This window comes from Leptinotarsa decemlineata, unplaced genomic scaffold, assembly GCF_025532065.1.
Source record: "Leptinotarsa decemlineata unplaced genomic scaffold, Ldec_3_MD MMD2_P_RNA_scaffold_7, whole genome shotgun sequence".
In the NCBI taxonomy this organism is placed as follows: Eukaryota; Metazoa; Arthropoda; class Insecta; order Coleoptera; family Chrysomelidae; genus Leptinotarsa; species Leptinotarsa decemlineata.
The window spans coordinates 4,600,871-4,624,742 of NW_027412534.1; the positions used below are offsets into that span (position 1 = coordinate 4,600,871).

General features: G+C 38.8%; 1 protein-coding gene across 1 annotated transcript; it reads right to left on the minus strand.

The window, feature by feature from the left end:
- Positions 1-1,971: 1,971 nt before the first annotated feature.
- LOC141480333 (uncharacterized) lies at positions 1,972-21,583 on the minus strand. Its single transcript, XM_074170242.1, has 2 exons — positions 18,052-21,583; positions 1,972-17,992 (listed from the first exon to the last, which is right to left on the minus strand). Exons 1-2 carry the CDS (start codon positions 18,064-18,066, stop codon positions 17,588-17,590), a joined length of 420 nt encoding a protein of 139 aa, XP_074026343.1. The 5' UTR covers positions 18,067-21,583; the 3' UTR covers positions 1,972-17,587.
- Positions 21,584-23,872: the final 2,289 nt, after the last annotated feature.

Genomic DNA, 23,872 nt, shown 5'->3' on the forward strand with positions numbered 1-23,872 from the left:
TAAGGCACCTACAATTGAGCGGTTGGGCTTCAAGCTATGATATCTGGGAATGAACTACATATCCTCAACTTCTAAGGTATTGTTAACTGAGCGGTTGAAATTTTTCGACCCGCGAATCAAATTAATTCGCGGCCGCGAATTAAAATAATCCGCGGATTAAATCGCGGATTCGCGGCCGCGGCCGCGAATCCGCGGATAATCCGCGGATAAAACCGCGAATCCGCGGCCATGGCCGCGGATCCGCGGTTTTATCTGCGAATTATCCGCGGATCCGCGACCGTGACCGCGAATCCGCGATTTAATCCGCAGAATAATTTCAACGGCGGTCACGAATTAATTCAATTCGCGTGTCGAAAAATTTTTGAAGCGGAGCGGAGCGAAGCGGACCACATCTGTTTCCTATCTTCATCCCGCGAATTATGATTCATTCAACGGATTGAGTCGTGATTCATTCCGCCGCAGTCGCGGATCCGCGGTTGAAACCGCGTCATAACTTTAAAACAGAGTGTATTTAATTTCTCACCTACATCGTAAACTTTCATCTATTCCGCGGATTATCATGGATCCGCTTACTATTCGCGGGCCCGCGACAGTGGCGATTAATCCGTGGATCAATTTATTTATTCTGTCACAGCCGTTGATTCGCGGTTGCTGCTTCATTATTTCAGTGGCAGCCGTGTAATTTGCTACGCGGATCATGATATTTGGGGCAGGGTGTAGTTGATATTCATTCTCAATTGTAAAAAATCCAATTTCATACAACTTTCGTCATAACTTTTTTCCGTGTAAAATCGAAAATATACTAGTTATTCAATGAAAATGTATATTTTCAGCTGTAAACCAGTTTCATATCCTACTACTAAGTGGAAATTTTCCAACTTTCAGACCTGAGAAGAAGAATCTCATGTCGCGAGACGATATTCCCCGGTGTACTACTACTACTACTGTTTGTATGAATAATGTAGCCCTGAAAAGGGCTGTTTTTTTTTGACCAGAAGGCCCACGGTTAGTGTGTCACAGGTTTGACACTATTGCATATTATGCATGCTGATACTCTTGTGAAATTTGTGAGCGGCCTTTCACATGCCTCACACCAATACTGACCCAGCTGCATCATAGAGACCGTATCATGGGTGTTTACATGTTGATACCAGCCACCGTTATTGTTACGTATCGAGTAAAATCGAAAACAGCACCAACATAACTTCTGGATACCGCCATCGATCGTTCTGATATTTACGTGGGCATCTGTCACACAATACAGATCCAGTCGATCTTCTAATGTGTCGGTGACGTTGAGCCATCGGACGCCGATCATTAAGGCACCATCATCTTCAGATGAATCAGCCACAATACCTTCATCACTCAGGTCATCCTCGATGACATCCCCTTCAACAATCTCCTCGTGCTCCAAATCATTAGCATCTTCGTCGACTACAATATTTGCCTCGCCTCCAATAATTTCAACTTCCTCTTCTACAATTCCCTCTATGTTGGGAGCCATTTCATCCCCATTCAATGACTCTTCATCCGTCCAATTATTCTCATCATCAAGTGATATCCTAGCTAATACAGCGGCAATTTTTTCGGAATTCATCTCGATATGCTCTCATATACTGAGTGAGGTTCAGGATCGGGACTCGACTTTTATATGATTCGGTTGTGGTCGTAGTAGCGCCCCCCACACTACTCCCACTTCTCGCTCTATACGATTAAGAGAGGGGCATATGGCAGCCCAGTCGAATTCACGAGAGGTGCAGATCAGGAGACGAGGAATCCATGGTAATCGTACATCGACATACACCCAGATAGGCCCTGGGCAGACCTGTTGATTTAAACTCCATTTTGTTCATGTAAATCATTTTAGTGTATGTTGATTTATAAAATAAATAAATCCATTGCTACAATATTACTTGTATAATTTTTGGTATTTCGAAACTATTTATACAGCGAAGAATAAAAGATTCCACAGTTTTAGAAAATGTATAATGAAATTCAAATTTATTACATTCCACTTTATTTTTCATCAAGTACAATAATAATGCTATTACACTAATGAATTTTCATTGATCCACGAGTTGTGATTTTCGGAGAATCCGAGCCATTTTACATATAAACGACGTCCTTTTCGTTTCAAAACTCGCTCCACCAAATATGTATTGGGATCATGGGTTTTATTCAATTCCATACCATAGAAGGAACCTTTAATTGGCTGTCCGTTCACATCTTCGAGCGCATAAGTTATAGGATACGTTCTATTTACTTTTACAACTTTGAAAAGCTCAGTTGTAAAGTTTGCCGTATAACCTTTTTCGAATACGCCTTTAAACTTACTGATTCGCACCATATCTCCAATTTTAAATTCTTTTTTTTCGCGTTTTCCACGCTGCTTCTTTGATCTTGCATAAACTGTCAATTTTGTGGATGGTTTTACGTCTGCAGGCTTCATGCCAATGGTACGATGAACTTTGTTGTTATATTGACTGGTAATTATAGGAAGAATATTCAACCAACTGTAATTGCCTTGAAGTGAAAATTGTCTATGAAGCCAACTTTTCAACGTCCTGATGACTCTTTCCGCAATTGCAGCTTTTTTTGTACTAAATGTTGAGTAATGATTGATACGGTGCTCTCTCATTAGCGATGAAAATTTTGAATTATAAAACTCGGTACCGTGATCAGATTGTAAGTTCCTTGGGACATACTTCGCATCTTTCAACACACTCGCCATAGCTGCAGTAACTGAATCAGCTGTTTTATTTCTCAGCGGTCTTGACCATACATACTTTGAGTAACAGTTGATTACTATGAGGATGTACCTATAACCATTATTTTCTTTAGCATATGGTTGCATTTCCATCAGATCCATCTGCCACAAGTCATAAAATCCCTTTATTATTGTCATTCGACGGGGAAAATTTCGACGCGCCGACTTATGTATTTCCTTCACAACCTGCCATTTTGCATCACTCATACTACTGCTGTATGGCTTCTTCGAAATGATGAAGTTGAGGATTCAGTTCGCTACTGTTCACGTGCAGGTTTAACGACTGACTGTTCAACTTCAATAACTCGCTCAGTAAAAGTATCAACCAACTCGGTTACAACACCAATTCGCTTTTCCACATTACTCAACCGATCAGCTAATGCTGAAGTGATGAGTGCATTTTTGTCAATGATGATTCGCAGTTCGGTATTTTTTGAATCAATGTTTTTTCTGACGTATCGTAGCGCTGGTGAAATGAATTCTTGGAAATAGTTCAGGGTTGATTCCTTGGCTTCTTTAATGTGATTGTCAACATATCTTTTAGTGACAGAGTCTTCATCGTCTACAGGTTCACCAATATTCTGTAGCCGCTTATTCTGAATGTCATAATCACCATGTGGTGTGAGAATGAATCCAACACCCGATCTTCCAACAAGTGGTTTACCAACACCACCCCTTCTACGCCCAAATTTATCAATTGTGGTATGCATAGTTAGATCGTCTGTGAGTAACTGAGTCAGCTTCATACATTGTGTTCATTATATTACGGTCAATAGACTAATCCTTCTTCACGTAACTCCTCAATTATGGCCAATATTTCATTATCGTGCCCGGTATGACCAGCCATTCGTGAACTCCAAAGCAATCGAAGGCGATCAACCAGTTCTTCGAGTTTATTCCAATAAACATAATCTATATGCTTATTTCTGATATATTTCTTTTGAGTGGGTATTTTTATTATGCCGGCACCTTCTCTACTGGGGTTCTGCAGTGGGTCTCCATTGGATAATAGTGGTAGGATTATTTCTCGATATTTCTTCCAATTATTTGATAATAGACCCTGTTTTCTTTCATTGTATTTATATGCTGCCTTCGTTAATTTGAGTATATCACCATAAGTGATCATATCGGAAGAGGGGATATTTCCCGACGGTACTTTCATGAATAATAATTTATATAGTTTTGGGGTACCCTGATAAGTGGCAATAGTTTTACCATTTTTCTTGAACACAATTTTCTCATTGATGAACTCCACATCAGCTACACCCATTTGTAAATTTCCCGTTTCAGTGTTCATGTGTACTCCAAAGACGGTATCGTATGAGGGATTTCCTGATAGTAACTTTTGTATGTGCTTTTGTACCTATCACCATTATCAAGCACATTAGATGATTCTAAATCTGAAGTTGTCGATAAAGAAGCTTGAAGATCCTTCGAAAAAGCCTCTTCAAATTTCGGTTTTAGCTCACTTTTAACTATATTTTTGGCGGTGAATGGTGTAGCACTCTTTGTTGTCTGTATCACCTGATTTATTTGAGATGCTCCTTCAGTATTGGCAGACATTGCTTTCAAAGGAGTTATTATTGGCTCATATATTCTTTCGAGTGCTGATTGATCACCTAAGCGACTATTCTTGATATAATTAAATTTCTTCCGAACGGCATCTGTTGCTTCTATCAACTTTCTTTTCAAACACATTTCATCATCATTTTTTCTCTCCATAATGTATTCACTTCAAATGTGTGTGCAATGAAGTGTCGTCCACACTATCTAGCACTCGAATGATTCAATTGTTTCAAGAACGTCAAGGATATATGAAAGCATCAAATCCTTTTCGATAACGTCCATCTAGCACCTCTCGATCCTTATCAATTACTAAAAATCCATATTTATTCTCCCAACATCTCGCACACATATCTTTAAATTACTTGTATGTCACATCTGGTGACACGTGGTCAGAAAAAATATGATTGAGATTCATATCATCTTGTTTGAACAGCACAATAAAATTTGCATTATCTCGAATCAATTGTTTCGGGACTCGTGAATATGTTTGGGCTAGATAGAAGCAATCCACATTTTTATGACGTCCCATACTGAAATATGATCGTATAACATCCTGTTTCTCACACATCACATCATCGAAAATGAATATTGAATCGGTTCTGGCATCCGAAGGCTCTACTATTTCAGTTGCATTATTGGCGAAAGTGTAAAATCCCAACCCTTCAATTGGAGCTTATACTTCACGTAAATACTCATATTTGGGTTGATAAAGGGACTTTGAATAAAGATAAACATTTGCAAATCGTAATCCTAGAGGGTGAGTCAGTAGAGAAATCATAACATTTGTCTTGCCGCAATTGGAAGGTCCGATAATCAGACCGCGAATGGATAGTGGAAGTAAGGATCCATGACGCTGTTTCACACCGCTTTCAGATCCGCTACCCACTTTTTCATCGAAATTATCGATGGAAAATTGGTGCTTCTGCTTTAGTATGCGCATTGTATGACAGTTGGAGACTATATAAGCACGTCTCCAAATCGATTCCTTTATTTAAATGGGGGTTATGAGACGATGCAGATCTCCTAAGCGGCATTCAAATAAAGCTGGTACGGGATTGGTCAATTCCCTCATCAATAGTCTACCTTTCGAATTACATTTACCTGGCTATCAGTATTGCGGCCCTGGCACCAAATTGCAGAAAAGATTGGCGAGAGGTGATCCGGGTGTGAATCAACTGGATTCTGCATGCCGAAAACACGATATTGCATATTCACAGGATCCTAACAATCTTCCAGCTAGACACAGAGCAGATCAAGAGCTTGCAGAAAGTGCTTGGAATCGATTCAAGGCAAAAGACGCATCTATTGGAGAGAAAGGAGCCGCTTGGCTAATTACGAATATAATGAAGGGAAAACGACGATTTGGTATGGGTTCAGCGTTGCCACATCTAGTAGATTTCTACTTTTTTGGTAGATTTGCACCCTTTTTCAGAAAATTTTAGTAGGCACATTTTCTTCAGTAGATTTTGGTAGATTTTAATACATAACTTTCAATAATGTGAAAATGCCATTAACAATATAATTACTATAAAAAATAATTGAATCCAGCATTTACTTTAATTTCTATGTTGGTAGACGTGTAACTAATTTGATATTTTTATTCATTTGGATGCTTCGCCTGCGTTTTTGTCGGTGATTCCCCCTCATGCTTTATAGTTTCACCGTTGTATTTCCCCGACAAGTGACAACTGTGTAAAATTGCTTTTTTCGTGAAAGTGAAAATTATGAAGCGAGCTTATGAGCAATCCTATCGGACAGAATGGGAACAGAACCCATTATTTTCTACTTGCAGCTGACACCACAAATGTCATGTTTGGAGATAACAATGGCATTGTTGCTAAAATACGTGAAATAAATCCTAACTGCATATTTGTTAAATGCGTTTGCCATTCGGTAGCATTAGCTGTAAGCCATGCTTGTAAAGTTCTTCCACGATCATTAGAACAGCTTGTTAAAGATGTCTATAATTACTTTTCCCAGAGTAGCAAGCGCCAAAGAGAATTTCAAGAATTTACTGCTTCAGAAAAACATAAAATTTTAAGACACTATGACATAAGGTGGCTATCTTTACACAATTGTGTAAATAGAATTCTAGAGCAATGGATACCCTTGAAACTGTTTTTCCAAGGGCAATACTTGACAGACAAACAGCAAAATGTTTCTTGTGAGTTTTTATATAATTCATTTAATGATAATTTAATTTTACTCTATTTCTATTTTCTTGATTTTGTTTTACCTATAGTTAATAAATTTAACATCATTTTTCAAGGAGACTATCCAGTTACTCACACATTTTTTAAAGGCATGTCGAGTTTCTTTAGGTCAATTTTAAGTTGCTTTATGAAAAGTACTTATGTTAAGGCTACTAATCTCTCTGATTTGGATCCTGATGCCTCAATGCACTACTTACCTCTTAACGAGATGTACTTAGGAGTGAATGTTGCAAAAAATCTGTATAAAATACAGGGAAATCAAACAATTGCTCATGACTTTTTTAAACGATGTCAGCTTTTTTTTATTAATTTGAGTAATCAATTAAAATCTAGATTGCCCTTAGATAAAGAATTGTTTAAAGAACTACAATTTTTAGATCCTCAGGTAGTTGTATACCAAGAGTTTTCTAGTCTCATAAATCTTCTTTCAAAGTTTCCGAATATAGTACCAGAAGAAGTTATTCAAGACATTGATAATGAATACAGGGAAATGAAACTAGATTTAGATGTATCTAACTTGCTTTCTAGCGGTAGCAGCAATATAAATAATTCCTTCAATGTTGAAGAATTTTGGCATAAAATAAGCTGTTTAAAGGACAACAATAATAAACTTAAATACGAAAATATTTCCAAATTCGCAAAACAAATGCTTTCTTTGCCTGTGTCGAATGTAAAATGTGAAAGGATTTTCTCCGAATTCAATCGAATCAAAACCGACGATCGAAACAAATTTCATAACAAAAACGTTTCTGCGTTAATTCATGCCAAAGAGGGTCTGAGAGATGTTGGGTCTTGCCCAAATTTTCAACCCGATGTAAGAATGATAAAGTTAATGGACGATAAAACTTTATATAAAAATCTGAAGTATAAAGATGACGAAATTTAATTCTTTTATTTCTGGTTTTAAGAACAAAATGTTTGTTTAAAAAATAAGATGAGAGTCAGTTCCGTTTTCTTTGTTGTGCTCGTTTTGAAATTTATATGTTTAGGTTTAGTCAATAAATAAATAAATAATTAAACCAATTAACCATTTCATTAATCCCCAACCTCCAAATCCGTTCTTATTTTAAGCTTTTTTTGAAAAGTAGATTTTTGGTATTTTTGAAAAAATATTTAGTAGATTTTAGTAGATTCAAGCAAAAATAAAAGTAGATTCGCCAAAATAAATGTGGCAACGCTGTATGGGTTGCGAATTAGCAGCCAAGCAGTCACGAATACAGAAAAAAAAGGGTCCTACCAAGAAAAAAAAATCAAAAAACTATTGAAAGATTCTAAGGTGACAGCTTTTGGTTCTGGAATCGTTAAGAAAGTGCGTGATGTTCTACACAAAGCGGGCGGAAGTGAATTTGTTGTCAAAAATTCTAAAAGAGCAGCTGAAATTGCACTAAAAGCAGCACGCAAATATACGAGGGCTGCGGGTGGGAAAAAGAAAATTCGCACACCGCGAATCATACCAATTCCTAAAATTGGTGGAATACTACCACTCATTCCAATTTTTGCTGGTTTATCGGCGCTAGGTAGTTTAGCTGGTGCTACAGATGGCATAACAAAAGCAGCGAAAGCGAGTAGGGAACAATTGAGTGAGGCCAATCGACATAATAAAAATATGGAGGCAATCGCTCTAGGTAAACGAGGAAGCGGTATCTATTTGAAGCCTTACCGTAAAGGATTAGGAGTCTATTTGAAACCTCAAATTTCAAAAAACTCATAGATTTGCTACCTCAAAGAGCTCTCTCCAACATCGACCTCAACTATCATGCTAAGAAAATGATGATTCCATATTTTCGGGGGGTATATATGCGTGACGATTTGCCAAAATCGGGACCACTCCGATATGAATCTGCCGTAGTAAATTTGGATAGTCGACATGGTCAAGGGACGCATTGGGTAGCATACAGAAAAAGCAGCACTTCTGTGAAATATTTCGATAGTTTCGGTGATTTACCCCCTCCAAAAGAATTGATTCACTATTTTCATAGGGGTTCAAATCCTACCACTATCATCACATATAACTATGAGCGTAAACAACAATTCAACACAGTATGGTGTGGTCATTTGTGTTTGGAATTTCTACAGAGCAAGACATGGAGATTGTAGAACGCCGCCCCTGTCTAGTTAAGTAAGAGGTGTTTCGCGCAGTGTATGTGGTCACCACGGGACTATTTCGCAGAGGTGACGGGAAGAAGGGAAGAGACAATAAGGTCAGTCGGGAGAGCGATGAACTGGAAGGTGGTCGATGCTCGACGACAATTTAAATAAAAAGTTCCGACAAGTGGATGTTTACGTATCGAGGTTTTATAACCACGTTAGTTTTGGCGTTGGCTGATTATCCGTGGCTCTACGTATAGTAGATTTAGACGGATTTCTCCCTGAAAGGTGTTGGCTTCTGTCTCAATTTTCAACCTTGGAGAGCTCCATCGTGGGACCGGACAACGGTGAGTGATACTCGAATATTGTGGGCCCAGACTTTATGAATCGATCCTTGCTCGTTAGTGTACCGTTTAAGTTTTATTTGTTCGTTTGTTTAGGCTATTGCTGTCCTCGTGGACGAAAGAATTTATTATAATTTTTTACTGAACCGACAATCTCTGATTTGTAACCCAACCCTATTAAATAAAACAAACAGTTTCTCTCTTGTTAAAGAGTGTTGAAACGTTTCATTTGGCGCCCAGCGAGTGGACAAATCAGTTTTAGTCGGGGACAGTAATTTAGTTGAATATATATTTTATCCATTCTCATCATGGGACGGAATAAGGGAAAAGATGTTAGGATGTCTACATCATATGATGATAATTTAAATTCAAGCGTAGGGGAAACGGCTGAAAACCGGGTTTCTGGTATGGACGAGTTTATGGAGGGGATCAGTAAAAGTCTGAGTGGAACGGTTGATAAATGCCTGACTACTGCTTTTGAAAATTTCAATTCATGTTTACAGAGTGGGTTGTTACAGTTATCGGCAAGGCTTGAGCAAAGTAAAATAAATACTAGCAGGGTAGAGGAAAGTAAAATATCTGATAAACCAGCTATCGATACAGGTGTTGAATCGAAAAATGTTGACCCTAACAAAAATTACATATCAGTATGGAAAGATGTGGGGGGTACGAATTTGCACTTTTCACCTAATGGAGGTATTCATCCGGTATTATTCATTAAGAAATTGAATAATTTGTTTCAAGAAGCAGGTGTGCCAGAAGATAAAAAGAATTTTTTTGCTATAAATTGTTTAAAGGGTTCGGCACAGGACTGGGCGGAGATCAAAGAGTTCGAAGATTTTAGGACATTCAAGGAGAGTTTTTTAGCTCGATATTGGAGCATAGAGTGTGAGAGGGAGACGTTGTTGAGGGTGAAGTACGGGGTGTATGAAAGCGGATCTAGGGCGGATTATTTCTTGCGCGTTCTTAAAGAAGCCAAATATTTAACTCAACCTCTGCAAGACGTGGAATTAATAAGTATGGTTATTAACCATTTTCCACCTGAAGTCAAGCGAGGAATATTCAATTCGGGTTTTCAAACGATCGACGAAATTGAGGCGCATTTGAGGAAAATAGATTCAACTTTCAATAGTGTAGGGCATTCCGGAGGTAGAAATGTTGGTAATTCGCGGCCCCAAAATAATCGGCCTGTTAACAATCCAAATTCGAATAGTAGTCCGGGACACTCGGGACAGGGACAGTCTAATAGGGGCGATTGGAGAAGAAATGAAATGGATCGTCAGGGCTCAGGGGTAACGCCTGTCAATACGATATTCAATGGGAGTCATGAAGACTTTTTAGAGGAACCGGAGACTGGAGAAGTGAAAGCCGTAGCAGTGGCACCTACCGTGGAGGTAGTCTTGGGAAACTCGGTTCGAGCAAGAGGTCTAATTGACTCAGGCTCTCAGATAACCGGGGTATCAGAAGCATTTTGGAATCAGTTGGTAGCAGTAAATCCGGCAATCCCTCGTATACCTTGCAGGAGTGTAGCATTGGTAGGGGCGTGGGGTAATAGAAGCACCACCGTTAAAGAGCAAGTCCTGTTAACCATCAAAATGGGGGCCCTTGAGTTTGATTATTCGTTTTTAGTAGTGCCTAATTTGGTACGTGATGTTATCTTTGGCTGTGATTGGATGAGGGATTACGGTGTGTCCATTAATTTCTCTGATAATACATTGAGTGGAAATTTTGAGGGTGTTGTAAGAAAGGTATCATTTTTGGGGCAGTCGGATCTTGGGGTGAATATCGCGATTAGCGAGATTAATGATGAAGAGTCATTGTATGGTAGTTCTTGTGCAAGAAAATTGTATTCAGAAGACGAAATATTCGAAACTGCTGCAAAAGCAGAAAGTTTTGATGAAGACCATAGGCTGAGCCTGGAAAAGTTGTTGTTGGAGTATAGAAGTATATTTTCCAACCAGCCAGGGTTGATTAAGGGATACGTTCACGAGATTAAGCTGAAGGATTATGCTCCCTTCTATCGCCATCAATATTCCATTCCACACGCTTTCCGGGAGGAAGCACGAAAGCAAATCAAGGAAATGGAGGAGTGGGGGGTTATTGAAATGAGACAAACAGAGTTTGTCAGCCCGTTAGTCGTAGTGAAGAAAAAAGATAATACAGGTCGTGTATGTTTAGATGCAGGGTTCATTAATGCTCGGATGGAAAAAGATCGGGTGGTTCCACCTAATCCGTCGGAATTATTATATGATTTTGTACAAGGGCAGTGCTTGAGTACTATTGACTTGACGGCCTCCTACTGGCAGGTAGAAGTTGCTGAAGAGCATCAGAAATATTTAGGGTTCTCTTTTGAGGGACACACGTATGTTTTTAAGAGATTACCATTTGGTCTTAGTACATCAGTGGGAAGTTTTATCCGGGCACTGTACCAAGTATTGGGTTCAGATGTCGATAAGTGGGTTATTCCATACGTGGATGATTTATTGATTTATTCAGAGAATGCTAGTGTTCATTTAGAACATTTGAGGATCATTTTTGAGAAGTTTCTAAAGGCCGGGATAACCATAAAATTGAAGAAATGCTTTTTTGCCCGAAATTCCGTGAATTTTTTGGGACACATCATTTCCTCTTCTGGGGTGGCTATGGACCCGGAACGTGTTGCTGCAATTCAAAAATTTCCAGTTCCTCGGAACATTCATCACTTAAGGTCCTTCTTAGGCTTATGTAATTTTGACAGACGGTTTGTTAGTCATTTTGCAGATATATCGTTGCCCTTGAACTCGTTATTGAAAAAAGGGGAACTTTGGCATTGGGGAGAGAGGGAATCTTCAGCTTTTCAGAAAATGAAAGAGGTCTTTTTGGATGTTACGTTGTTAAGACATCCAAATATGAATGAACGGTTTTATATATACAGTGATGCATCTGGGTATGCTTTAGGGGCATGTTTATTCCAGAAGATGGGTGATGACAAAAAGGGAATTATAGCTTTTGCCAGTAGGTCTTTGCATGGCCCGGAACTCCGCTATTCCGTCACGGAAAAGGAGGCTTTGGCAGTAATATTTGCTTTACAAAAATGGAGAGTATTTGTGCTGGGGCAACAGTTAACTGTCATCAGCGATCACAAGTCTCTCACGTTTATCAAGTCCTGTAGATTGTTAAATGCTAGGTTGACTAGGTGGGTATTGTATATTCAAGAATACGACATACATTTTGAATATTGTCGGGGAAAGGATAATCAGATTGCTGATGCATTATCCCGATATCCCGTTGCCCAACCTAATCAATGCATAGAAGTGCCAGAGAAAAATGATATTGAAGTCCTCACGGTGAAGTACTCGGAGCTGTTTAGGGCTGTCAAGAGAAATTTTCAGAGTATTCTGAGGTCTCAAAAGGATGATTCGTTTTGTAAAAGGGTGCGGATGGACCTGGATGACAATTTGCCAAGGGCCACTAAGTGGTATAGGATTCATGAGGACATTTTATTCAGAATGGGATCGCAGAATAGTCCCAACTATAAAATATGTATTCCTTTAGAGCACATTTTTCAACTGGTCCTTCAAGAACATGAAGATAATGGCCATTTTGGCTCGGAGAAGTGTTTTAAGTCCTTACAAGGATTTTACTACTTCCCGAAGATGCGTAAAAGGATACGTCATATTGTGGCAGGATGTATAGTATGCCAGAAAACGAAGATATCTCGTCACTCTGTTGGAGGGATGAGTTCCGTACTCCCTTCGTCTATAAACGAAATCTTATGTGTGGATCTTATTGGTCCGTTACCGAAGGCAAGAGCGGGAGCCACGTTCTTATTGGTATTGGTAGACGCTTTCAGTAAGCTCGTGAGGCTCTTCGCATTGAAACGCGCTACTAGTATTGCAATAGTTCGATATCTAAAGAAATACGTTGATGAAGTGGGCAAGCCACGAGTCATTTTGTCTGACAATGGTAGCCAGTTCACCAGTGCTGTATGGTCTGAATCTCTGGATAAAATGGGTATAAAAGCTGCGCATACGTCGGTTTATTATCCGCAGGGCAATATGACTGAAAGAGTGAATAGAGAAATAGGAAGGTTACTGAGGACACTTTGTTTTGACAAACATACAAGGTGGGTGAATGTTATAGGTGAAGTGGAGATATATTTAAATAACGTCCTCCACGATAGTACAGGATACAGTCCTAATCAACTCCATTTTGGAACCGTGAGAATGAGCCCTTTTCTTAAAGATGTTCCCAGTCCTTTACCGAATTTTCCTGACGTAAGTAAAGACCAAATGATATTTCTGGCCCACGAGCGTTTAGTTACAAAGGCCCAAAAGCGAAAAATTCGTCACGACAAGGGAAAAAGGTTAATTGAATTCAATGTTGGGGATAAGGTGTTGGTTCGTACCCACCCTCAATCTGATGCTGAATGCAAGGAAATAAAGAAATTTTTCCTTCTCTATAAGGGACCGTGTACCGTAACGTCGAAAAAGGGGCCCAACTCATATGAGTTGATGAATGATGAGGATGGATCTTATGTAGGTGTGCATAATGTTTATAACTTGAAAGGCTATGTACCACCCTTACGTTCTTTGTAGTGTTAATTTTGTATGTACCAAAATCAACAGGGGGGTAATGTAGAACGCCGCCCCTGTCTAGTTAAGTAAGAGGTGTTTCGCGCAGTGTATGTGGTCACCACGGGACTATTTCGCAGAGGTGACGGGAAGAAGGGGAAGAGACAATAAGGTCAGTCGGGAGAGCGATGAACTGGAAGGTGGTCGATGCTCGACGACAATTTAAATAAAAAGTTCCGACAAGTGGATGTTTACGTATCGAGGTTTTATAACCACGTTAGTTTTGGCGTTGGCTGATTATCCGTGGCTCTACGTATAGTAGATTTAGACGGATTTCTCCCTGAAAGGTGTTGGCTTCTGTCTCAATTTTCAACCTTGGAGAGCTCCATCGTGGGACCGGACAACGGTGAGTGATACTCGAATATTGTGGGCCCAGACTTTATGAATCGATCCTTGCTCGTTAGTGTACCGTTTAAGTTTTATTTGTTCGTTTGTTTAGGCTATTGCTGTCCTCGTGGACGAAAGAATTTATTATAATTTTTTACTGAACCGACAATCTCTGATTTGTAACCCAACCCTATTAAATAAAACAAACAGTTTCTCTCTTGTTAAAGAGTGTTGAAACGTTTCAAGATAACACCAGCGCAGGACAGGGAAAGTATCAAGAGGATGAGTAATTCATTGATCGCATATTCCAGAGTACGCACTTTACGAGAAATGAGTAAAGAACAACTCGCTAATATGCCGAAAGAGGTGTTGATTGGGTGTGCATCGCATGAAATTGCATCTGTATGGGATAAGTTACCACAAAATCTACAAAATGATATTGATGTCTTAAAGTATCAGTACTGCCAAGACCATCAGAATGATTCCAGCGGCAACAGCAATAATTCCGATGTGAATGATGGGCCACCTACAAGAAAAATTTTCTGTTGTTATTGTAAAGTGAATGATGTGAATGTAGTCACACATAATGGGATGGATCATCTGGACAGACCACCTAAAAAACGACGATTACTCCACAATTTCTGCTGCCAGCAATAAATTGACATGAGTCAGTGAAAATTCATCAGTCATGTCACGCACGTTTTCATTGTCGGGACACTCTAGCGAGTTGAGCGCCAACTTCTACCCACCCATCGAATTGGATAGTGGCGCTAATTATGGTCTGGGCTTACACGGTTTCTATTCCTACAACTCCATGTTCAATGTGGATGTGAAAAATAATATTATCGCCTATTCTAAAGAAGCTAACTCACCTCCTATCATTATAAAAATTCCACCTGGAGCATATGAAATTGATGAAATCAATAAGGTGATTCAAAAATTCATCAAATCCAAAGAAATGCAATTGGAAAATGGAGCTGAGGAGAATATCGATGGAGTATTTCTCCTACACGCAAACAACAACACTCTGAAATGTGAAATGAGGTCGAAATATTACATCCATCTCAAACATGAAAACACTATTGCCGAACTTTTAGGGTTCGAAGCCGATGTGTTTGGCATCGATGAAACTCATGAATCAACATTGCCCGTAAATATCAATAAGGTGAGAATTATTCGTGTGGATTGTAATGTCACAGCTGGAGCATATTCAAATGGTGATGAAATCCATAGCATCTTTGAATTTGATATTGATGTAGAGCCCGGTTACAAACCCACCAAGGAACCGCAAAATATTATTTATATGCCAATCCAGCCTGGCGGTCGTAAGTACCTCGACAATATCACTTTACGCATATTGGATGATAATGGTAATCTAATCAATTTCAATGGTGAAAAAATAATAGTTAAATTGGAATTGATTAGGATATAACGATCATCATTTCTCATATGTTGATTCACAACATCGACGACCGTCATAAGTGTATCACAAAAATGAGTGGTGGAAGCATCGATAAGTTTGGTCGTAGAAGTAAGGCAGTTTCAAATACTGTTTTGCGAGGACAACCTGGAGTTGGTTTCAAATTGACTTCCGATGGAAACTTTGATATGGAAAATAAACGTTTGAAAAATGTAGCCGAGCCTAAAGAGAGTACGGATTGTGTTAATCGAGAATATGTTGGTTTTTACATCTCAAAGATCAGAGGAGAATTAGATTCTGATATTGATAAAATCAATTTGAGATTAGATGGAGTAGAAAAATATTCCGCATCAGTCAGGGAAGATCTCATTACGCTTGGGCTGAAATTAGTGGAAATTGTAAAAAAGTGTGAACATATGGAGAAGGATATCAAATCGATGCAATCTGATATGAAAAAACAACCCTCGATAAGCATTCAAACAATTGAGCAAAAACGATGGTGAGCGATGATCATCTGTGAAAAAAAACAGTATAAAGCAGGAGCTGAAGAAATTTTAACTCAGTATTTATCATTTCATAACGCTGAGCAGATGATTATAATTGATAAGGCTATTGATTTCACCATAATTTTTTCTAAAAAATGGGGTTGTGCTTTAAAAGCCAGCGATTACAGCAGCGGCAGCAGTTGAATCAGCGTAATGTATCAGGTGGAGACTATGATAATGTGCATTTAAAGAAGAGAAAATCTAAAAGTCGATTCATTCCACGTATGCCCGCCAAACGGTCAAGATATAGACTAAGCGCTAGTAGTTTACACTTTCTCAAATCTATTGGCTTGAAGGTGCGATATAAAAAATAGTAATAACATGGCGACCATAACCACAAGTGATAAGCTGGAGGTATTCGAGGAGCCCATCTTTGATCATCCCCTAATCAGCCTTCACGAGCATACATATAAACCGTATGGATCACCATATTACAAAAATTCAGATGAAATCCGAATTCCAATCAATTTTCAAGACCTTATACTCGATATTGCAGACAGTTACATTTATATCGAGGGGAAGTTCACACCATCTGATGACACGAAGCAGTGCTACCTATCCAATAACGCCCTCGCCTTCCTCTTCGACGAAATTCGCTATGAAATGGGTGGAGAGCAAGTGGCCGTTGTTCGAAAACCCGGCATAACTACCACAATGAAAACGATGATATCATTTGGACAAACACATGCAAATTCCCTACTACCAATAGGATGGGGTCTTGATGTGAACAAACAAGATATATTGGATTCCGTCAGCAATGTATTCAGCGGTTAATTACCCTTGAAGTATCTCATGGGTTTTGCTGAAGATTACAACAGAGGAGTATTGAATGTCAAGCAAGAGCTCATTTTGATTATTGCACGCTCATTCAAAAATTCGTTTATTGGAGAAGTCGATGCTCATTTGGAAATCAACAAAATAGAATGGAGAATCAGACACATCGTGCCGGAAGATCGTCAGAAACTGAAGCTATTGAACCGCATCAATAAAAATGCGAATAATGCAAAAGTAAAGGTGGCTTATCGTATATGGGACCTTTATGAATTACCCACACTTCGTGATACATCCTCAGATATTTGGGCCGTGAAGACAACCAACAGCCTCGAAAGACCTCGATACATCATCATCGGCTTTCAAAGCACCGACCAATCTGAAAATATATCAAAAGATGTGACGAAATTCATACATGCGAATATTAATAATATTCGACTATCTCTAAACTCTGAAGTATACCCATATGAGCGTTGGAATCTAGATTTTGACAAAAAGTTAGACTCGTCAGCCTACTATGCATATGAAAACTTCCAACGCAGCTACTACGATAAAGCTATGAGTGAGCCCATGATGGATATTGGTAGCTTTCGCAACAATCCACTATTTATCATCGACTGCTCTCACCAACCCGATGCTATGAAGTCATCTACTGTCGACATCAAAATAGAATTCGAAACACGCAAGGTGAAGTTTCCAGCAAACACCAAAGTATATGCACTCATCCTACACGATGCTGTTTTGTCCTATAATGCCCTAAATGGCTCTGTTCAGACTGGATTGTAATAAGATTGACATGTAATTCACCATGGAGTATTCGATATTGATAAATAATAAAACACTCAATAATTATCTTCTGCCTTTTATTTACCAAACAATCAGATATAGACAAGCATGGATTGAAACATGATTTTATAATGTATACAATAGATTTCAAATATTCACAACACCATTATTTGAAGATTCTTCCGGTTGTGGGTTGGGATTCTGTGGCTCCAATTGATATTTCTCTATGATATTCTGTGGTAGGTAAACGGATATGCTGTGAAGGAAATGCTTCAAGTCTGCTTCAATCATTAGCTCACAGAACTCATCCAAATTTCCGCTTCCATACGAATATTTATGGCACAGTGCCACACCAAGTTCATATTTCTCACTGAGCTCCAAAAGTTTTCGTACCTCTTCAGCATCATAACATACACTTAAATCATAGTTTGATGAGTGAAGAGCGTCAAAACTCAAGTCGGCTAATTCCCAAGCCAACCTCCTTATTGCATAATCCAAATTGACTGCTTCCGGCCACTCTTCGGCTGAATATTGCATCCACATGCTTGTACTCTGAAAATACACAAAATGCATTCATTAGTTTGGAAATTATGCTGCAAAAAAACACTCACTTGAAATTTTATCATGTTTGAAGCGCGGGAGCTAATCCATATTTTACATTAATATACCATATTTCTACTATTTACAAAGATATTGAAGTTATATTCAATCTAAAATATCGAATTTGACTAGTGAGCGTGTTTTAGCACCAGGATAATCCTGAGAACTTTGACCGATATATGTAAAAATGAATTTGGCTTTGGATGAATTCACTTCGTGAATCATTTCTTCCGTAAAATGTTCTGAGACACGTTTTGGAAGCCATAATTTAAAAGAAGTATTATTTTCCTCGTCCAACAAAACTACTTGAATGGATTTACCATATCGTGTGGATAGCATCGACATCTTTTCAATTTTATAACCTTTATCGATAGTCAAAGATATTAAAGGCTTCTGCTCCATAGCCACAGTTTGTTGAATTATTGCAGAATTGATCTTTTCGATATTAAATTTCAAATGATCCATTTCGAATATAGTGGAATTATGGTATACAAATATAAAATATGTTCACCTGGATTGCTGTGTATACTCCTGACGTAATACTCTCTGTCACTTTGCAGCACTACTTTCACTCATCTATTCGAGTACGTTGGGTTATTCAAACTGAATGTGAAATGGTGATCCTCCGAACATTTATAGAACGTGGTTGAAGAAGAGGGGGTACTTCTTCACCACAAGCTGGGTGTCCGAAAACACTACTCCAAAATAATATTGTCTTTATCGCGTGACGTAGTTGCAGGTCATTCAAAGTCAGACGCAAAACACTCCTTCAAAGTCACCTTGGCTATGTTGTGTTGTGTAGGTTCAAAACTTCAAGAAAGCCTTGTTGAAAATATGGGAAGTGAATGAAAGTCATTCAAAGTCAAACCCAAAACACTGCCTCATCAAAGTCACCTTGTCTGCGTTGAGTGACGTTGATCAAGGTCGTTCAAGGGCAAACTCAAAACAATCGTTCAAAGTCACCTTGGTTATGTTAGATCGTGTGGGTGCCAAACTGGCTCGAATTCATTGGAAGTCAAAGTCACCCTGTCGAAAATATGGGAAAAGAATGAAGGTCATTCAAGGTTAAACCCAAAACAGCACCTCAAAGTCACCTTGTCTGCGTTGCCGTATGACGCATGTCAAGGTCGTTCAAGGACAAACTCATAACACCTCCTCAAAGTCACCTTCGCAACTTCGTGTGACGTAGAGGTCATTTCAAGGTTGAAAGTGGTGGGGGGAGGTTCTGAAATCGGCTTAAACTAACTACTACTATACATACATCTTTTTCGTGAAACAATGAGTAGGGATAGATTTTTCCAGCTCCGGAATAATTTACATTGTGTAAATAATTTGGACATACCAGTAAACTGTGAGGATAACTTATAACGGGTGATTTTTTTGAGGTTAGGATTTTCATGCATTAGTATTTGACAGATCACGCAGGATTTCAGACATGGTGCAAAGAGAAAGATGCTCAGTATGCTTTGACATTTCATCATGAATAGACTTACTAACGAGCAACGCTTGCAAATCATTGAATTTTATTACCAAAATCAGTGTTCGGTTCGAAATGTGTTTCGCGCTTTACGCCCGATTTATGGTCTACATAATCGACCAAGTGAGCAAACAATTAAAGCGATTGTGACCAAGTTTCGCACTCGTTTACTTTATTGGACATTAAACCAACCACACGAATGCGTACAGTGCGTACAGAAGAGAATATTGCGTCTGTTTCTGAGAGTGTTGCTGAAGACCGTGAAATGTCGATTCGTCGCCGTTCGCAGCAATTGGGTTTGTGTTATTCGACCACATGGAAGATTTTACGCAAAGATCTTGGTGTAAAACCGTATAAAATACAGCTCCTGCAAGAACTGAAGCCGAATGATCTGCCACAACGTCGAATTTTCAGTGAATGGGCCCTAGAAAAGTTGGCAGAAAATCCGCTTTTTTATCGACAAATTTTGTTCAGCGATGAGGCTCATTTCTGGTTGAATGGCTACGTAAATAATCAAAATTGCCGCATTTGGAGTGAAGAGCAACCAGAAGCCGTTCAAGAACTGCCCATGCATCCCGAAAAATGCACTGTTTGGTGTGGTTTGTACGCTGGTGGAATCATTGGACCGTATTTTTTCAAAGATGCTGTTGGACGCAACGTTACGGTGAATGGCGATCGCTATCGTTCGATGCTAACAAACTTTTTGTTGCCAAAAATGGAAGAACTGAACTTGGTTGACATGTGGTTTCAACAAGATGGCGCTACATGCCACACAGCTCGCGATTCTATGGCCATTTTGAGGGAAAACTTCGGAGAACAATTCATCTCAAGAAATGGACCGGTAAGTTGGCCACCAAGATCATGCGATTTGACGCCTTTAGACTATTTTTTGTGGGGCTACGTCAAGTCTAAAGTCTACAGAAATAAGCCAGCAACTATTCCAGCTTTGGAAGACAACATTTCCGAAGAAATTCGGGCTATTCCGGCCGAAATGCTCGAAAAAGTTGCCCAAAATTGGACTTTCCGAATGCACCACCTAAGACGCAGCCGCGGTCAACATTTAAATGAAATTATCTTCAAAAAGTAAATGTCATGGACCTATCTAACGTTTCAAATAAAGAACCGATAAGATTTTGCAAATTTTATGCGTTTTTTTTAAAGTTCTCAAGCTCTTAAAAAATCACCCGTTACAAGGTACGCCCTCTCTATGATGCAATTAGGAATCGTTGCACTGAGTTACATTTAGAAGAGAATTTATGCATTGACGAGCAAATTGTCCCATTTAGGGGTCATCTGTCAATAAAACAATATGTGAAAGGTAAACCAACCCCTTGGGGTGTGAAAATATTTGTTTTATGCGGCAGATCCGGAATGGCATACGATTTTGTGATTTACCAAGGAGCGTCTACTGGCTTGAACTTAGAAAACCTGAAAACATTTGGCCTTGGAGCAACAGTTATCCTTCTCCTTTCAGAAAGAATACAAGAAGATGGACATAAATTGTATTTTGACAATTATTTTTCCTCATTTCAACTTCTCCAAGTCTTGAGGCATAAAAACATATATTCCGCTGGAACAGTGAGAGTAAACAGATTCAGCAAGCCACCAATACTGGATGACAAACAGTTGAAACGAACAGGTAGGGGTTCTTATGATGAAGTGACAACTGAAAAGGGGGATGTTGTATTAGTGAAGTGGATGGACAATCGTTCAGTAGTCCTTGCTTCAAATTTTGTTGGTGTTGGCCAACAAGACGTAGTTTCAAGATGGGATAAAAGCGAAAAGAAATACGTAAACGTTACCCGACCAGAGATTGTGAAATTATACAGTGCTAGTCAAAAGTCCCCTCCCCCCCTCGTATCTTTGGAACGGGTATACTTATAATAATGAAATTTGGAGGGTGGAAATAAACGGATGTAGGCTTCTTAACTGGTCATAACAGGTGACGCAATAGTCATAAATGACGTCACAAGGCCACTGTGACCAAAAATTTTAAATGGGACCCTATGGCAAGTGACAGCTCGTTTGAAAGGTATTGAAAATACCTATTCAGTCATACCAATTTCGTTTGGGTTTCGGCTGATTTTGATTGATAAATTGAAGAAATACGAAAATTATTGTTTCGCATTTAATTAATAAAGATTTTAAAGTACGCCTCTGGTTCATTGTCAAAAAGGTTGACGTGTTTGAATTATCTACTTGTCAAAAGTGTTTATACCTTGAAAATTTACCTAAGCTATTGTTTAACGAGACGTTTAAGTGTTTACATAGGCAAAATGGTACGTAATGTAGCCGACAAAGTAGCAGCTATCTTAATAATTGGTGAATGTAGAAACAATTTCCATGCAGCGGAACGACTGTTTAATGAGAGGTACCCCGATCGCCCTATATCGAGGGTTTATTTGAGGGAGCTTCTTCGGAAGTTTGAAGCATCAGGTAGTGTTCAAGATGCCAAACGATCTGGTCGACCAACAATTAGTGATGACAAAAAAATTGACATACTTGGAGAAATGGTAGTGAACCCTACTTCTTCCACAGCCCAAGTTGCGTCTATCTGTGAAGTCAGTCAAAGGACAGTACATAGGGTGTTGGCTAAAAACAAATTTCATCCATACAAATTAAAAATGGTGCACCAACTTTCAGATGATGACCCCGACCGAAGACTAGAATTCTGTGAAACTATGTCCGATAAAATGAACCAACAACCAGGCTACATACAGACAATTTGTTTTAGTGACGAAAGTACTTTCTTTCTCAATGGAAATGTTAACACTCAAAATGTGAGGTATTGGAGTGACACAAATCCTCACATCTTTCGTGAAAAACATACTCAATTTCCAGAAAAAGTAAATGTTTGGGCAGGTATTTTGGGAAACCACATAGTTGGGCCTCTTTTTCTCAATGCTAACTTAACCGGTGAATTGTATCTGGAGATGTTACAAACTGTTATTGAGGCGTTAATTCTTGAAATTCTAGAAGATAATCCAGATGAATTCGACAACTTGGAAATAACGTTTCAACAAGATGATGCTCCTGCACACTATTACGGTGCAGTAAGACGTTACCTAGATGAAGAATATCGTGGTAGATGGATTGGACGACGAGGTTCAATCGAATGGCCAGCTCGGTCACCGGACCTTACACCATTAGATTTTTTTCTATGGGGGTACTTGAAATCTAAGGTTTACGCTACAGCACCTGACAGTATTGCCATTCTGAAACAACGAATTGTTGAAGAATGTAGGGCAATTTCCGCTGACACACTGGGACGAGTACGACAAGAGTTTAGCAATAGGAAGCATTACTGCCAGGAAGTAGATGGAGCACATTTTGAACACTTATTATAAGAACTGGTTCTTAAATCTTTATTAATTAAATGCGAAACTATAATTTTCGTATTTCTTCAATTTATCAATTAAAATCAGCCGAAACCCAAACAAAATTGGTATGACTGAATAGGTATTTTCAATACCTTTCAAACGAACTGTCACTTGCCATAGGGTCCCATTTAAAATTTTTGTCACAGTGGCCTTGTGACATCATTTATGACTATTGCGTCACCTGTTATGACCAGTTAAGAAGCCTACATCCGTTTATTTCCACACTCCAAATTTCATTATTATAAGTATACCCGTTCAAAAGATACGAGGGGGGAGGGGACTTTTGACTAGCACTGTATAATCACTCTATGGGGGGCGTTGATTTACTTGATCAGATCGGACTATATCGGATATACATACGTTCCAGAAAGTGGACACTTCGGCTTATATTTCATGCCGTTGACTTGGCTGTTGCCAACAGTTGGTTTGAATACAGAAGAGACTGCAATCGGCCACAAATACCAACAAAATCTCAGATGCAACTTCTAGATTTTCGACTACGTTTGGCAGAATGTTTGGTAAAAGTAGGAAAACCAGTACATCAAAGTAAGAGGGGAAGACAGAGCAGCGGTACACCTGAGGTGACAATGTCAAAAATTCCGAAAAGAAATGAAGAAATCAGGCCATGTCCGGAAGTACAACATGATTCCATAGATCATCTTCCTCATCTAGATGGTAGTAAGGAAGGCAAGCGTTGCAAAAATTCTAAGTGTAATAAAAAAACGCATTTCTTTTGTGATAAATGTAAAATACATTTATGTATCAAAAAAGAAAGGAATTGTTTTGTAATGTACCATAGAAGATAATATGAGTAACTATTGTTTTGTAAGCTTCCCTCTATACTTTTTTAGAAAATACATATAAAACATGATTGAATTTGTTTGAATTGAGAGTAGATGTTATACATTTTTTCAACTTCACTTGAAACGTTCTGTGCACAATTATGGACATTGCATTTTTCTCAAAAAATTAAGA